Source organism: Siphateles boraxobius, unplaced genomic scaffold, assembly GCF_051911475.1.
Source record: "Siphateles boraxobius isolate OS27281-9 unplaced genomic scaffold, OSU_SipBor_1 66, whole genome shotgun sequence".
In the NCBI taxonomy this organism is placed as follows: Eukaryota; Metazoa; Chordata; class Actinopteri; order Cypriniformes; family Leuciscidae; genus Siphateles; species Siphateles boraxobius.
Window position 1 is genome coordinate 23,867,759 of NW_027509193.1, and position 18,227 is coordinate 23,885,985.

Genomic DNA, 18,227 nt, shown 5'->3' on the forward strand with positions numbered 1-18,227 from the left:
TTTATTTTTCTAAAAGTGCTCATAGTTGAAGAAACATGTGAAAAAGGAACGTTTCCATGTGAGAGAAAGAATTAGGGACGTAGAGGGAGATATACAGTGTATCTAAAATCTAATGTGTTTTCATGGTTGTTTTCCTTCCTTGGCAAGCTCTCAGGGACCGATAACAAACTCAGAGATACACACACTCACACCTCACCAGACAACACTGTGAGACCACGAAGACTCCCAGTCAGCCCAGACGTCTAGATCCAAAACCGTGCTGAATAATTTAGGGCTACACATGGCAAGGCTTAAGCTTTTCTGTGGACAACAGTGGAGCTTATCAGAAATTTTACCATAGAGCAGCACACGAGGAAAAGATAAGAAAACACGGCTGTGGCAGTGACTAAAATAAATAGCAGCACCTAAAAAAAATTGCATAACACTGCAAAGTTACTGACCATACAGATGACTGTCCAGCAGTCTTTCTAAGATGTGCGTGGGAAGGTTTAACATCTAAACAGGTCTACATACGCTGGCTGATTTATAAATATATAATGGTGTGTGTGAGAGCATATCTCTGTATGCATCTCAGTAAGTTATAGGCCTACACACCATAGATCAACACCTATGAGACTATTAAGGGTAAAACGGGCTTTCAGCCGACAGCCAGTATAGCTCTCCATTTCATGCCAGAGCAAATGGGAATTGAATTTTGGGGAAAAATATGCAGCATAAGAACAGCATGTAATTATCTACAGCTGCCAGGCGCTATCATCACATACAACAATTACGAATTAAATCAGCAAACGTAAAATGGCATTTTGTGAGCGCATCTGCATGGCAGTGCATTATGGGTAAGTGTCTTGGCTGATACAGATAGGCCGAATGTGTTCTGTAATGTCTCATCCTTCTTAAAATGTTTTTCCAAGAATTTTGTTGTATTAACATTAAACATTTATGGCGAGTTGCGCACACACACAAACAAGCACAAAGTGTCTCTGTGCTAAGAATAACAAATTCAGCACAGAAAAAGAATGTCACACATGGAAATCTGTCATGTAATGCATCAGACACACATAAAAACACACATTCCCAAGCATGCACTCTTACGCACACATCCAGACAGCACAATTAACAGGACTGGACATTTTTAAACAGATTTTTACAGTTTTTTTTTAAGGTTAAGGTTGGAAGCTCTCTATTTAAGAATCTGTGTGCGTGCGGTGTGTGTTTGTGTACAAAACCATGTATGCATTACATGTGTCTATGTGTTCTCTGAAAAATAAGGCCATCTGGTGAGACACAAGCTTTAATCTGAAGCCTACAGACTCGAGCCACACAACAACGTGATAAGAAATCATAATTTCTCAGGCCACCAGCATTGAAAAAAATAAGAGTGGCAGTTTGGCACTAATAGTGAGTTGTCATTGTCGGAGAGCTGCACTTGACACACATAAAGCTCAAAATAGTTGAGCTGAATTACCAAAGGACCAAAAGCACACACACTAGAGTTTGTTCATAGTGTCAGATAGACAAGCTCATACAAACACCACAAAACATTATATGGCAGCAAAATAATTAGCCGTCTAAAATATAACACGTCTTGCACATTGCCAAAGACATTGTGCTCATTTAAAAGTTACTTTGGTTTCTTAGCAACAAAAAGGCAGTGATAATGATAATAATATATAAATCAAATTAAGATTTACAGAGTATTTACAGAGTAATAAAACAGATAAATAATAGACATTTTATTTTACAGTGTCATTGATATTCATGTTGCATGTACTTACTATAATAATAATAACAACAACAGTAAATTATGCATAATTACAAGCAAGTGGCCCTAAAACAAATGCTAATCCTAACCCCATATATTATAAATGTCAATTATATTTATACAGAAATATAAAAAATCTGAGAAATAATAAGAGTCAGAGAGCACAAGAAATTAATAAATAGATAACAACATAAGTTGAGAAATGAGTGCTATAGCCAAACCGAGAGTCAGAAACGACTGAGAATGAGTGACACTGATAGAAGTGATTGATGGAAAGAAGAGAGGATGAAAAAATCATAAATACATATACAAGCTTACATGCAAATGCATTACTAAGAGATTGACCACATGCTTGTAAGTTTAGCATAACAGAACGCACCTCTAAACACACTGAGAAAAGCATTTAAGAAACAGGCATCTTTGAAGAAGACTGCTCTGTCACTTACTCATTTGAACCGACAAGGATGATAGTTAGTCCATTAGCTTAGGACATGCTGGAGGAAGCCAGCGTAAAGAATCCATTATTCCAGCGGTGTCCGGCAGCACTCATGAGTCTGTGTGTGTGTGTGCGCGCGCATGAGCGTGCATTAGAGTGTGTTTAAACACTCATGTGAGGATGCTGCCGGTGCGTGAACATGTGAAGAGGGCAGAATGTGACACAAGCGGAACGGGCAGCCAATCAGAGCGTGCGTTCAGACAAACAGGGCACTCTCTCTCATCCCTTACCCTTCTTTCACCTGCTTTCCCTCTCTTATTTCCCTCTCTTGCTTTAGGGGAGAAGTGAAGAGGGTGATAATGGGAGACTGTCCGTCATGTTAGTGGATGACCCAGATTCAGAACAAGAGAGGGAGAATGGAAGAAGGGTTTGGACGGAGTAAAAGAGAGAGAGCATGAAGTGTGGAGAAAGAGACGAAGAAGTGGGGATGATGATTAGATTAGACCCGCTGAGCATGGAGTGGAAGAGATGAGAGATCCTCATCCGAGGAAAGAGGGAGGAGAGAGAAAGAGGAGAAAGGGACACGGAGAGAAAGAGTGTGTAGAAAGGAGGAGGAGTTCTGTGGAAACACACAGCGCCTCACTGTGGCAAGCACACGATACATACACAAACACCTCCTGCTAAATGAAGGCGTAGTATAGTCTTCTGCTGTTTTCATATTTTTACAGCTATTTATAATGGCTACAGTACAGACTAACTTGACGCTTATCTGAAAACGGTGTATTATTTTAATAATTGTTTTTATTTACTTTATTTACAAATAATTAGTACTTTTTATTGACCTCATATATAGAATAATAATTTGTACTTTTAAAGAACTTTGTCACACTACAGGACATTCATAATGTTATTTTAGGACATTTTATATTTCATATAACAATGATAATACTTGTCATCTATTTATTGAATATATTAAACTGTAATTTAATGTTATATATTTTAATGTTATATATATATATATACACAGACATTATATTATATTTAATACTAGCAGCCACATCATCCTGTAGCCCAAGACTGGTTGCCCACTGAAGCTAAGCAGGGCTGAGGTTAGTACCAGGATGGGAGACCTCCTGAGAAAACTAGGTTGCTGCTGGAAGAGGCGTTAGTGAGGCTGTCAAAGATCACCGTCCTTCGGATGAGGCGTTAAACAGAGGTCCTGACACTCTGTGGTCATTAAAAATCCCAGGATGTCCTTCGAAAAAGAGTAGGGGTGTAACCCCGGCATCCTGGCCAAATTTGCCCCATGGCCTCTGTCCATCATGGCCTCCTAATCATCCTCATACACTGATTGGCTTCATCGCTGTCTCCTCTCCACCAGCAAGCTGGTGTGTGTTGGGCGTTCTGGTGCAATATGGCTGCCGTCGCATCATCCAGGTGATACTGCACATTGGTGGTGGTGGTTGAGGAGATTCCCCCTTCCATGTAAACCACTTTGAGTACCCAGAAAAGCGCTATATAAATGTAAAAAATTATTAATTATTATTATATTTTATTATTTATTATATTAGATTTATTTTTCCTGTAAACCAAATTTTGTTTACAGGAAAATAAATCTAATAAAATGTACACTTGAATGAATACATTTAACTGACTATTTGATTATAATTTGGTTAAACATTTTTTTTTACATTTTACGCATTAACAACAAATTTACACAAACCCACTAGAGAAGTTACTTATTTTGAATGATTTGGGCAGTAAAGGAGCAAGCATTAAAATGGACATTTCCCTCAACAGTCAATTATTAGAAAGCCTCAGTCAGGTGGGACCAACACTGACCTCTTCCAACACGCTGAAGCTTTAACTTTGATGCCAGAATGTAAATGTCTAAAAGAGATGAAGGAAATGAGGCAGCAGTGAGACCGCATGACTGCATAATGTTAAACAGAAGCAATGCAGCACTCTTCACCAACACCTATACTGTAAGACTTACATTAAACACGTGCTCTCAGAATGGCATCACTGCATCCAACACAATCTGTGCCATTTTAGACAGCAACAATGCATAATATGCAGTAAATGCAAGCCTTTATGTTAACAGAAAAGTCAGCTTTATTTTCAGCAGGTTAGTCTAGTGTATCAGCACCATGGACAGCGCCCGTGTACCTCTCAATGTAAATAGCAGTTCTATCAAACAAAGATCTTGAAGATCAACAAATGTTTGAGGCATTTTGTATACACAATGCAAACATCAAAGTCCTCTTATGCAAGGGGTTAATAACGCACAAATATGGTGATGGCAAGCATTCTGTCTGGCATGCACAGGATCAGGAAACATTCCCATGAAAATGGGAATCTGTTAGAGGGATGAATGAATAATAGAAGTAATGGAGATTCAGATTGGAAATTCACAGTACGCATGTATGATCATGTAAAGATCGAAAAGATTGCACTCTCTGTGGGACAGGAAGAGAGCAATCTTTCTCAAGCGCCGTCCTTCACTTGCCCTTCACCCGTAGCATCTTTTGTTCTCTTTCATTAAGCGCTTTAAAGCACTTTTTTAAGGGAGGAAAAAATCAGGATTTTGCTGGCTCTTTTGAAATAAAACAGATTGATGTACTAGTACAAAAAAATAACCCAAAGCTTCCCTACCGTTTATCAAAATTAAGCTGCAAAAAGGAGTTGTTCAATGGCATCACTGTGAAAACTCCCTATAGAACCTTTGTTTTTTATGAGTGTATAGATGCGAAATGAGAAAAATAAGTAATTTTATAGTAAATTATGATTCCTTTGGAGACTTGAGATGTAAAATCATGTTAACATGAATAAAAGTGTCTGGGTGAATTCAATAACAGATGTTTTCATGTTCACTGTAAGAGAAAAAAAGACCACAGCAGTGGAAGTGATTTAAGGCTGGGGTTTTTAAAATAAAATGGAAGGTGTATCTGATCGATTCTTTCATTTCCAGGTTGTTCTCTTCCACTCACTTTTTCTCCCTCTTTCTCTCTTTTCTAGTAGGTAGTACCTTTATACTGAGAAAGGCTCCATCACCCTCTCTGATTGTGCTTATCTGTATCTCACATACTTCTGCCTTCTTCTCCCTCCTCCCCTCTCTCTCCTCATCTAAACCAAATATCGCTCCTTACATTTTTCCTCTCATCCCTTGCTTTGTTTTTTGTTCACTTTGGGGACAAAGAATAAGTAATCTCTGCATCTTTTCAATCTGTCACTCAGCCGGAGAATGGCAGAGGAGCGGAAAAAAGGAAGGGAAAAAACACGACTGAGGAGAAAGGATGGATGGGGTCTTTTGATTTTCGAGTGCTTGTTAATTTTCCCCAGCTGTCGTTCACACAGAACGGCGCACGAACTGCTATAGATAGATGCCGAAGAGTTTAGTTACCGTCGTGAGTCACGTTGAAAAGAGCAAAAGAGTTCTTAGAAAGTTGATGAATCTTTTGTGACCTTGAAACCATTGATCTGACATTAGCAATTTATAGCTTCAGTTTGATGTAATGAAAAAGACTAGGTTTGTTTTCTGATATATTTAAGATAAACAATCAACAACAATAGCAATAGGCAATCGTAACACAGTATACACACACATATCACATAAGGAGTGAGTTAGAGGAGGATAGAAGGGAAGAAATATCAGATTGGCAGATGATCTGGTCTAAATTATTCTGGCCAAGAACCACCCACTTAGACAAGAGGCCGTCAGACTAAAGCAACAAGCCACAGCGGGGAAAAAAAGAAAACAAAATTGCTGTGCTGTTTGGAGGCAGATTTGGATTTAGGTGCTGTAATAGATTATAATAAAATATTTTAGACATAATAAAATGACAACATAAAATGTATTCAAATAATGATGCAGGAGTCTCTGTAAACTGTTATGCAGGAAACAATTTGCACAGAATGCTACTACTAAATTATTATATTATATTATAATAAAACAACATTTTTTACACTACCATTCAAAGGTTTGTGGACGGTTAGATTTTTTCTATGTTTTAGAATGAACTTTTATGCTCACCAAGGCTGCATTTATTTGATCAAAATACACTAAATACAGTAATATTGTGAAATATTATTACAATTTTAAAAAACTGCATTCAGCAGCCATAACTTCAGTCTTCACTGTCGCGTGATACTTCAGATACCTCAAATTTGCTGATTTGGTGCATTTCTTATTATGATTAATGTTGAAAACATTGTGCTGCATTTTATTTTTTGTGGAAAATATTTTTTTTTCCAGGATTCTTTATTTAATATAAAGTTCAAAGTAACAATTCTTTTCTAACATTATAAATGCTTTTATTATATATAGATTAGCTCACGACAGTCCTTATTAGTTTCTCTCCGTTCATACATGAAGTCCCCAGGAAGGGACTTTAGGTGGAGGAACAATAGCTAAGTCTTCCTGTGCTCACTAATGTTCTCTGAAAGTCATGACCAGTCTGTTTCCTGTCATCGAATCCCACATGTGACTCATTCCACACAGTCTGGATAGACCGCAGAGCACATAAGAAGAATATAACACCATTCAGATTCAGAAGTTAGCTTAAAACACTTCAAATCATGGGATCCGACAGGGCCTCCAACAATGCTTGGTTATTTTTAATACATAATGAATGCATTTACAATATGCCACTGGTGTCAAGTGAATTGTCTGCTTCACAACACCTGGCACCAAATATTCACCATACAGTTCAGAAAAACATGAATTTTATTTGAAAGCTTACAGTGTTTGCTCCGCCGGCTATATAATATAAATCTCATTGTAAGCAGATCTCTGAAAGAAAACACTTTTACCTATGCAAAGACCGCAGCTCTATGAATGATCTAACTCAATAGGAAGCAGTGGATTGCTTCATGGTTTCCCCTGGTAGTTTGGCTCTGGCATGCTCTTCTGTTGTGCTGCTCTAATTGGCCTGTGCTGTCAAAGGCCACAGAGCATAATATGAAAGAGGAAAGTGCCGGCTTCAAAAGACATCAGCCAGAGCGCTTGTAGTGCGAAGGCTACTCCATCTCTCCTCACTGTCACGTTCATTCCATCATTCTTCCAGATCACTGTTGTACATATTTTATTTCCTCCTTAAAAGGATAGTTCACCCAAAAATTCTGTCCGTATTTACTCACCCTCATGTTGTTCCAACCTCGTAAGACCTTCGTTCATCTTCGGAACACGAATTAAGATATTTTCGAAGAAATCTGAGGTCGATCACTCCTCCATAGGCTTCTAAGGGATTGAAACTTGCCGGCCCCGAAAAGTTATTAAAGACATCGTTAAAATAGTCCAAGTGACTACAGTGGCTCAATCTTAAGTTTATCAACCAAAGAGAATACTTTTTGTTCACAAAAATAACAACTTTATTTCAACTATTCATTTCCTTCTCTGTGGGCCTCGAGTCAGTTCACTAGTGTTATAGCGTAAGCTTCTGTGTTGTACGTCACACGCGTCACACACATGACCAGCGTCGGCCAATAGTGAGCCTACATGTGACGCTCTATGCAATCATACTAGTTTAACTGACTAGAGGCCAACAGAGAAGGAAATGTATAGTTGAAATAAAGTCGCTATTTTTGTCTGTTTTTGCGCACAAAAAGTATTCTCGTCGCTTGATAAACTTAAGATTGAGCCACTGTAGTCACTTGGACTATTTTAACGATGTCTTTAACTTTTCGGGGCTGGCAAGCTTCAATCCCTTGAGAAGCCTAGGAGGAGTGATCCAGCTCTCAGATTTCATCAAAAATACCTTAATTCGTGTTCCGAAGATGAACGAAGGTCTTACGGGGTTGAAACAACATGAGGGTGAGTAAATACTGACAGAATTTTCATTTTTGGGTGAACTAACCTTTTAAGTTCTCAATCATATAATAAATGGGTTTCAATGCTTTTGAAGCACATCAGATTCAGCAAATAATCATTTGTGCCATTTACAGTGGAGTTCATTCTCTAGTTTTTTTGGAGTTATATGCTATTATAGCATCTTCAGATTGATTTTTATTAATAAATCAATAGCACATACACAGTTGAGTTCAAAAGAATGAGACCACACTGAAAATTTGAAGATCTTTTTGTATTTTATAACTAGGAATTAAAAAGAACAGAAACGTTTAAAATGAATATTTTAGATTCTGCACTATTTCTAGGTCTCTAACCCCCAAAAAAGTGAATTAGTGGTAAATTAGGGATATTGATCATATGACTCTTTGTACAGACGTTCAGAACTTCCACTGAAGTTCAAGGTGCTCCTTTGGATCATCTCAAATTATACTGAGAACATGCCGCTCGAGTGCTGCTGTCATTAAGCAAAAGAGGGACAGACCAAATATGGATCCAAACATGTATTTCCATTATTATTTTGTTTATTAGAAAAATTATTCCATTTTAAAGAACACTTTAATGCTTGTGAGTGAGTTAAACCGGCTAATGTTTGACCTTCATCAAGATCAAAATCAACACAGATTGATGCCGGAATGTACGTACTTGCGCGTACACACACACACACACACACACACACACACACGTTGGGTGTTCATGTTTTTTTTGGAGACACACACACACACGTTGGGTGTTCATGTTTTTTTTGGAGACACACACACATACACGTTGGGTGTTCATGTTTTGCAATGCACACAGTCACGCGCACAAACACCCACACGCGCATGCATCAACAAACACCCATGCAAACACACACAAATAAGGAAAATGCCATAGAGCACAACATTTATCTCAGGCCTGCTAATGATGTGTGCAAAAAATTAGGAAAGACAAAAGCTTTTCTATTCTTTGTCTCGCAATAAAAACACAGCACAATCTAATCTGCACAGCAGACAGAGAGAATAAAGCCGCTGTCTGCATTAAAGTTCCTCTATGAATTAATCATATTTCACATTCCAGCACAAACCAAGAAGTAAAACCTCCAGTCACCTGGACCTGATCCAGAAACGCCCTGGTCAAAACTTACTGCATGGAGGCGAGTCCGGTGAGCAAAAGCCCTCCCCATCAAGCCCAAACAGCAGGTAGTCCTCCTGCAGCATGACTATCAGTTCAAGAAGAACAGGATGTGATGTTATGCTACAGCTCACTGTTCAAATGAACACATTTAATGCTCCATCCTCCCCTGTTGTGGCCACATGTATTAGGAAGGGGCTATTCATAATGGTGCTATACATAATGGTGTAGACACGTATATAATTTAAGCACTTACATCTGCACTGTACAGCACGGCTATTCTGAATTGAAAAATGCACCAGAGGGCACAGAAGCACTCAGGTTAAACCCGGTCATTTCTTTCAATAGGACGAGGAAAGGATGACAATTGAAAAGAATGAACAAGGTTATGCTAAATGCATCATATTTTAAATGCTAGATTCACATTTAATTCAATAATTGCAGCAAGATGCACATTTTAGGGACAGTATACTGAAAAAGAGTTCTGTGCATGTCAAACCACCTGCAGTAAAATGGCAGTTCACACACTCACACACGTGCTAAAGGTTGATCCTTGCTTTTAAATGACAGAATTAACCTCTATTCAACCCCAGAGACAATACTGAAAACACATCAACAAAACACAGCAGCCAAAAGCCAGTCATCAGTCGCTCAGTAAACACAGCTCTTCAATCCTGTTCTTTTTATGTTTTTTCTCTCCTCTTCCGCTCGCTGCCAAATTACCTCCTTTCTGCTGCCTCCAATTAAAGTGATTATGAGACTGTGGCGTGCTGCGTCTGTGTGTGCAGAGAAAAGAGGAATAACATGCTGATTACAGCTAATAGAAAATGTGCATGTGGCTGCGGTAGTCAGTGTCTTGAAATGGTGTATCAGAATTTGCCCATCTATCATTTCTACGCATTTATGTGCATGCATAAACTTCTGCCTGTGTGTATGTGTGTGTTTTAAAGTGTGTATGAGTGTGTGTGTGTGTTTTAAAGGCAACATAATGGCATCTTCAGCACATACATAATGATACGAATCTGAAGGAAAATAATAATTGCATAGGACTTCATTTCATCTACTGGGATTTGATTGGATCGTGGAAACATTAGGCAGTCCATTAGGCTATGAAATTATTAGTTCATAGCAGCCTTGGTTATATCATTTCAGAGGCAGACAAAGTTATTTATAAGTGGTCAATTTACCGTAACATGCACTGATGAACACCCTGGACATATATTAAGAAAGTAAATATGGTTTTTAAAGATCTACGTGAGTGTTAGATGACAGCAAAGGCAATCTAAATGTAAAATAGGGAAAATAAGCATGCGTAATTAAATATCTAATACCAGTAATCTATTTTATAACTCGCTATAATATCAGATTTATTGGTATAGCACAGATTTATCGACTTTCTTATATTCGAGCTAAACATGCAGAGAAAACTAAGTCACTAAAACATTGTCATTATATTTACACATTCACTTGGTGATGCTAGAGGCGCATAAATTAAATACGTCACTTCCAGCAGCTTCACAGGTATAAAACAAGTAAAGCAATAATAACTTTAGAGAACACATTTACAGCATAGAAATGACAGGCCCCTTTCACTAGAGCACTGTGCATGCTGAAGGTCGAGTTGACAGAGCACAGCTCACTGCCATGTAGAGAACAGCAGGATCTGTGGCTCAAGGCTCTATGTTGAAGAGTGGGCGGACATTGGCTGTCAATAGTCTTTATGTACACTGAACAAAAGATGGAAGGAACAATCCAGAGGGTAAGAGGGAAGAGAGATGGCAATATCACAGCAATTCTTGTGTCAAATAGAGAGAAGAACAGGAAGAAGGGAGCAGGGAAAGAGAGCTAAATCAATACTGTTTTATATGCCCTGCATGTAAAAGTCAGATCATGCAGGACTGGTGGGGGGATTGCAGACACAAATAGGTACAGTGGTATTGGTGTCCTTGTTTGTTACGAGGAATTCATTCTCACTTACACATTCACAGTGCTCAGTGCCTATGTGTACAGTATATCACTGCCTCAATTAGATCTTTAATTATTCACTAAATCCCAACTGCAAAAGCAATTGTTTAATATTACTACTGTTATTTTTAAGTTGTTACCAATGATTTTGAGGAAGGATTTTGACAGTGAAAATGTGCTGGATATTATTAAAAGGTCAAGTGTTCAGTTTTTATACAGCGAAGGAAGTGAGGATGAGGTTTAGGTTTGAGCTTGCGTACTGTAGTGATGGTTAGGTTAGCACTCAGACAGTGTTTAAGTGTTTTAACTGTTTAAGTGAACTGCAGTGACATTAGCATTCAGAAAGTTTAGGCTCAGTGCAGTGATGTTTATGTTAGTGTTTAGATGATGTTTAGGTTCAGTGCAGTGATGTTTATGTTAGTGTTAAGATGATGTTTTGGTTCAGTGCAGTGATGTTTATGTTAGTGTTTAGATGATGTTTTGGTTCAGTGCAGTGATGTTTGTGTTAGTGTTCAGACGATGTTTTGGTTCAGTGCAGTGATGTTTACGTTAGTGTTTAGATGATGTTTAGGTTCAGTGCAGTGATGTTTATGTTAGTGTTTAGACGATGTCTTGGTTCAGTGCAGTGATGTTTATGTTATTGTTCAGATGATGTTTTGGTTCAGTGCAGTGATGTTTATGTTAGTGTTTAGATGATGTTTTGGTTCAGTGCAGTGATGTTTATGTTAGTGTTCAGACGATGTTTTGGTTCAGTGCAGTGATGTTTATGTTAGTGTTTAGATGATGTTTAGGTTCAGTGCAGTGATGTTTATGTTAGTGTTTAGACGATGTCTTGGTTCAGTGCAGTGATGTTTATGTTATTGTTCAGATGATGTTTTGGTTCAGTGCAGTGATGTTTATGTTAGTGTTTAGATGATGTTTTGGTTCAGTGCAGTGATGTTTATGTTAGTGTTCAGACGATGTTTTGGTTCAGTGCAGTGATGTTTATGTTAGTGTTTAGACGATGTTTTGGTTCAGTGCAGTGATGTTTATGTTATTGTTCAGATGATGTTTTGGTTCAGTGCAGTGATGTTTATGTTAGTGTTTAGATGATGTTTTGGTTCAGTGCAGTGATGTTTATGTTAGTGTTCAGACGATGTTTTGGTTCAGTGCAGTGATGTTTATGTTAGTGTTTAGATGATGTTTAGGTTCAGTGCAGTGATGTTTATGTTAGTGTTTAGACGATGTCTTGGTTCAGTGCAGTGATGTTTATGTTAGTGTTCAGACGATGTTTTGGTTCAGTGCAGTGATGTTTATGTTAGTGTTCAGACGATGTCTTGGTTCAGTGCAGTGATGTTTATGTTAGTGTTTAGATGATGTTTTGGTTCAGTGCAGTGATGTTTATGTTAGTGTTTAGATGATGTCTTGGTTCAGTGCAGTGATGTTTATGTTAGTGTTTAGATGATGTTTTGGTTCAGTGCAGTGATGTTTATGTTAGTGTTTAGATGATGTCTTGGTTCAGTGCAGTGATGTTTATGTTAGTGTTTAGATGATGTTTTGGTTCAGTGCAGTGATGTTTATGTTAGTGTTTAGACGATGTTTTGATTCAGTGCAGTGATGTTTACGTTAGTGTTTAGATGATGTTTTGGTTCAGTGCAGTGATGTTTATGTTAGTGTTCAGACGATGTTTTGGTTCAGTGCAGTGATGTTTATGTTAGTGTTTAAATGATGTTTTGGTTCAGTGCAGTGATGTTTATGTTAGTGTTTAGATGATGTTTAGGTTCAGTGCAGTGATGTTTATGTTAGTGTTCAGACGATGTTTTGGTTCAGTGCAGTGATGTTTATGTTAGTGTTTAGATGATGTTTAGGTTCAGTGCAGTGATGTTTATGTTAGTTTTCAGACAATGTTTTGGTTCAGTGCAGTGATGTTTACGTTATTGTTCAGACGATGTTTTGGTTCAGTGCAGTGATGTTTATGTTAGTGTTCAGACGGTGTTTTGGTTCAGTGCAGTGATGTTTATGTTAGTGTTTAGATGATGTTTTGGTTCAGTGCAGTGATGTTTATGTTAGTGTTTAGATGATGTTTAGGTTCAGTGCAGTGATGTTTCTGTTAGTGTTCAGACGATGTTTTGGTTCAGTGCAGTGATGTTTATGTTAGTGTTTAGATGATGTTTAGGTTCAGTGCAGTGATGTTTCTGTTAGTGTTCAGACGATGTATTGGTTCAGTGCAGTGATGTTTATGTTAGTTTTCAGACGATGTTTTGGTTCAGTGCAGTGATGTTTATGTTAGTGTTCAGACGGTGTTTTGGTTCAGTGCAGTGATGTTTACGTTATTGTTCAGATGATGTTTTGGTTCAGTGCAGTGATGTTTATGTTAGTGTTTAGACGATGTTTTGATTCAGTGCAGTGATGTTTACGTTAGTGTTTAGATGATGTTTTGGTTCAGTGCAGTGATGTTTATGTTAGTGTTCAGACGATGTTTTGGTTCAGTGCAGTGATGTTTATGTTAGTGTTTAAATGATGTTTTGGTTCAGTGCAGTGATGTTTATGTTAGTGTTTAGATGATGTTTAGGTTCAGTGCAGTGATGTTTATGTTAGTGTTCAGACGATGTTTTGGTTCAGTGCAGTGATGTTTATGTTAGTGTTTAGATGATGTTTAGGTTCAGTGCAGTGATGTTTATGTTAGTTTTCAGACAATGTTTTGGTTCAGTGCAGTGATGTTTACGTTATTGTTCAGACGATGTTTTGGTTCAGTGCAGTGATGTTTATGTTAGTGTTCAGACGGTGTTTTGGTTCAGTGCAGTGATGTTAAGTTAGTGTTCAGACGATGTTTTGGTTCAGTGCAGTGATGTTTATGTTAGTGTTTAGATGATGTTTAGGTTCAGTGCAGTGATGTTTCTGTTAGTGTTCAGACGATGTATTGGTTCAGTGCAGTGATGTTTATGTTAGTTTTCAGACGATGTTTTGGTTCAGTGCAGTGATGTTTATGTTAGTGTTCAGACGGTGTTTTGGTTCAGTGCAGTGATGTTTACGTTATTGTTCAGACGATGTTTTGGTTCAGTGCAGTGATGTTTACGTTATTGTTCAGACGATGTTTTGGTTCAGTGCAGTGATGTTTACGTTAGTGTTCAGACGATGTTTTGGTTCAGTGCAGTGATGTTTACGTTATTGTTCAGACGATGATTTGGTTCAGTGCAGTGATGTTTACGTTATTGTTCAGACGATGTTTTGGTTCAGTGCAGTGATGTTTACGTTATTGTTCAGACGATGTTTTGGTTCAGTGCAGTGATGTTTACGTTAGTGTTCAGACGATATTTTGGTTCAGTGCAGTGATGTTTACGTTAGTGTTCAGACGATGTTTTGGTTCAGTGCAGTGATGTTTATGTTAGTGTTCAGACGATGTTTTGGTTCAGTGCAGTGATGTTTACGTTATTGTTCAGACGATGTTTTGGTTCAGTGCAGTGATGTTTATGTTAGTGTTCAGACGGTGTTTTGGTTCAGTGCAGTGATGTTTACGTTATTGTTCAGACGATGTTTTGGTTCAGTGCAGTGATGTTTACGTTATTGTTCAGAAGATGTTTTGGTTCAGTGCAGTGATGTTTACGTTATTGTTCAGACGATGTTTTGGTTCAGTGCAGTGATGTTTACGTTAGTGTTCAGACGATGTTTTGGTTCAGTGCAGTGATGTTTACGTTATTGTTCAGACGATGTTTTGGTTCAGTGCAGTGATGTTTATGTTAGTGTTTAGATGATGTTTAGGTTCAGTGCAGTGATGTTTACGTTATTGTTCAGACGATGTTTTCGTTCAGTGCAGTGATGTTTACGTTATTGTTCAGACGATGTTTTGGTTCAGTGCAGTGATGTTTATGTTAGTGTTCAGACGATGTTTTGGTTCAGTGCAGTGATGTTTATGTTAGTGTTCAGACGATGTATTGGTTCAGTGCAGTGATGTTTATGTTAGTGTTTAGATGATGTATTGGTTCAGTGCAGTGATGTTTATGTTAGTGTTTAGATGATGTTTAGGTTCAGTGCAGTGATGTTTATGTTAGTGTTTAGATGATGTTTTGGTTCAGTGCAGTGATGTTTACGTTATTGTTCAGACGATGTTTTGGTTCAGTGCAGTGATGTTTACGTTATTGTTCAGACGATGTTTTGGTTCAGTGCAGTGATGTTTACGTTATTGTTCAGACGATGTTTTGGTTCAGTGCAGTGATGTTAAGTTAGTGTTCAGACGATGTTTTGGTTCAGTGCAGTGATGTTTACGTTATTGTTCAGACGATGTTTTGGTTCAGTGCAGTGATGTTTACGTTAGTGTTCAGACGATGTTTTGGTTCAGTGCAGTGATGTTTACGTTATTGTTCAGACGATGTTTTGGTTCAGTGCAGTGATGTTTATGTTAGTGTTCAGACGATGTTTTGGTTCAGTGCAGTGATGTTTCTGTTAGTGTTCAGACGATGTATTGGTTCAGTGCAGTGATGTTTATGTTAGTGTTTAGATGATGTTTAGGTTCAGTGCAGTGATGTTTCTGTTAGTGTTTAGATGATGTTTTGGTTCAGTGCAGTGATGTTTATGTTAGTGTTTAGATGATGTTTAGGTTCAGTGCAGTGATGTTTCTGTTAGTGTTTAGATGATGTTTTGGTTCAGTGCAGTGATGTTTACGTTAGTGTTTAGATGATGTTTTGGTTCAGTGCAGTGATGTTTATGTTAGTGTTTAGATGATGTTTTGGTTCAGTGCAGTGATGTTTATGTTAGTGTTAAGATGATGTTTTGGTTTAGTGCAGTGATGTTTATGTTAGTGTTTAGATGATGTTTTGGTTCAGTGCAGTGATGTTTATGTTAGTGTTTAGATGATGTTTTGGTTCAGTGCAGTGACATTTACGTTATTGTTCAGAAGATGTTTAGGCTAATAATTGCAGTGATGTTTATGTTAGTGTTTAGATGATGTTTTGGTTCAGTGCAGTGATGTTTATGTTATTGTTCAGACGATGTTTTGGTTCAGTGCAGTGACATTTACGTTATTGTTCAGAAGATGTTTAGGCTAATAATTGCAGTGATGTTTATGTTAGTGTTTAAATGATGTTTAGGTTCAGTGCAGTGATGTTCATGTTAGTGTTCAGACGATGTTTAGGCTCAGTGCAGTGATGTTTATGTTAATATTCAGATAATGTGTAGGTTCAGTGCAGTGATGTTCATGTTAGTGTTGTTCAGATTATGTTGTAGTTGAGTGCAGTGACGTTACGTTACGTTAGTGTCAAATGATGTTTAGGTTCAGTGCAGTGATGTTTATGTTAAAGTCCCCCTGTGGTGAAATTCAAGGTTTTAATATTGTTTATATGTCTATGTGGTGGTTTCAATATCTTTTAAGACAAACCATGTGTAAATTTATAAGTTAACACCATTGCTGAGTATTTAAAATGCGTTTTGAAATCGCCGGTGTCTCTGACGTCACAAACTACATTGTAACCAATTACGTCAATGTGTGACCGTCAACGAATGGATCTCTGAGCTGGTGTGAGTGAGTGGAGGAGGGGCTAATTTGCACAATCACAGAACCGTGTATACTAAATGAGGCAATGGTGTAGAGTTACATTCAAGATATTTTAAGGCATGAAGATATTTTGGTAATTTTGGTGATTAAAGATGAGTTTTAATTCATTTTATGATTGACTACAGGTGGACTTTAATATTCAGATGATGTTTAGGTTCAGTGCACTGTGCAGTGATGTTTATGTTAGCATTCAGAATGTGTTAGGTTCAGTGCAGTGGAAATTATATTAGCATTCAGATGTTTAGGTTCAGTGTAGTAATGTTTATGTTAATGTACAAAATGCGTTAGATTCAGCACAGTGGCATTTATGTTAGCATTCGGAATGAATTTATGTTCAGCACAGTGATGTTTATGTTACCAGTCTGGGTTTAGGTTTAATACACTTAGTCGCTGCGTTCATGCATACAGGAATTAATCAGGAGCTATTAGCATTATGAGGGAACTTATGGCGCTTTTCCACTGCATGGTACAGTTCGGTATCGCTCGTTACGGCTCGCTTTGGCGCTTTTCCACAGTATGGTACGGTTCGGCTCACTTTTTGGCTCTTTTCCACTGCATGGTACCATTTAAGCAAGCCATACCAAGCCGTACCAACTCGGTTGAGGTTCCAAGCATGCCGTACCGATACTAAAATGTGACGTGTAAACATTGCAGATCACTGATTGGACAGAGAGAATAGTCACTACCCGCGTCATTGGATTTGCGAAATGATACACCAGACCCGCTAGCAGTAACAGCCACCGCAGTATCATTTGTTCACACAACTTTTTTAACCAACTTGCTTTAAATGACTTGAAACTTGAAAAAAGCAATGGGTGAATCGTGGTCAGTAAACGAGGTGCAGACGTTCCTCTCGTTGGTAGCCGAGGAGTGGATGATGTCACGGCAGTAGGCGACGCAACTACTATAGCGATCCCACCCAATTTGACGCGGTACTAACTGCAGTGAAAAAGCAAGCCGAGCCAAAGCGAGTCGAGCCGAGTCGTACCGTGCAGTGGAAAAGCGCCATTACATGAACCTATGTTAGTTTAGTTTGTTTATACAGAGTTTATACAGTGTTTTGGTTTAGTGCAGTGAGAGATGAATTATGTTCTTATTCAGTGTTGTGTTGATAAAAAAAAACTCATGTAAGTTTACTCTATAAATCAAAAACTCCTGATCAGCTCGTGTATGCATGACTTTCCATTCCGTCTCTTCTTCATTTCTGTCTTTTCCTTTAGTTGCCTGTTCATAGTGGTTTAATTCTACTGAAACGACTGCAGATGGAATCTCATAAACTGTGTCTGGCAAGCACTTGTGAGACCTTGTTTCTCAGTGGACAAACACACACATAATCTAATGCACATACTTTCACACTCTCTGGCATTTCATACAGACCGGAAAAACAGGCTGTTTAAATGAAACCCGTAAAACACAAAAGCCCTCCCACGGGAAACACTCACGCAATGCATCAATAATTCCAGAAGTTCATGAATATTTGAAGATTCCAAACCTGAGATGTGGCAGGAACAAAGAATGGATGAGAGAAATGCAACTGAGATATTTAGAGCCTGAGTGTGTCTGTGTGTGACAGAGAGAA

The 18,227-nt window shown here is 38.1% G+C and overlaps 1 protein-coding gene across 1 annotated transcript in view; it reads right to left on the minus strand.

Moving 5' to 3' along the window:
* Window positions 1-2,304, minus strand: part of srcin1a (SRC kinase signaling inhibitor 1a) — a 102,412-nt gene extending 100,108 nt beyond the window's left edge. The window contains exon 1 of the mRNA XM_077213133.1: window positions 2,209-2,304. Within this exon, the coding sequence (XP_077069248.1) occupies window positions 2,209-2,212 (4 nt within the window). The 5' untranslated portion in view covers window positions 2,213-2,304. The remainder of the gene's footprint in view (window positions 1-2,208) is intronic.
* Between the last annotated feature and the right edge of the window lie 15,923 nt (window positions 2,305-18,227).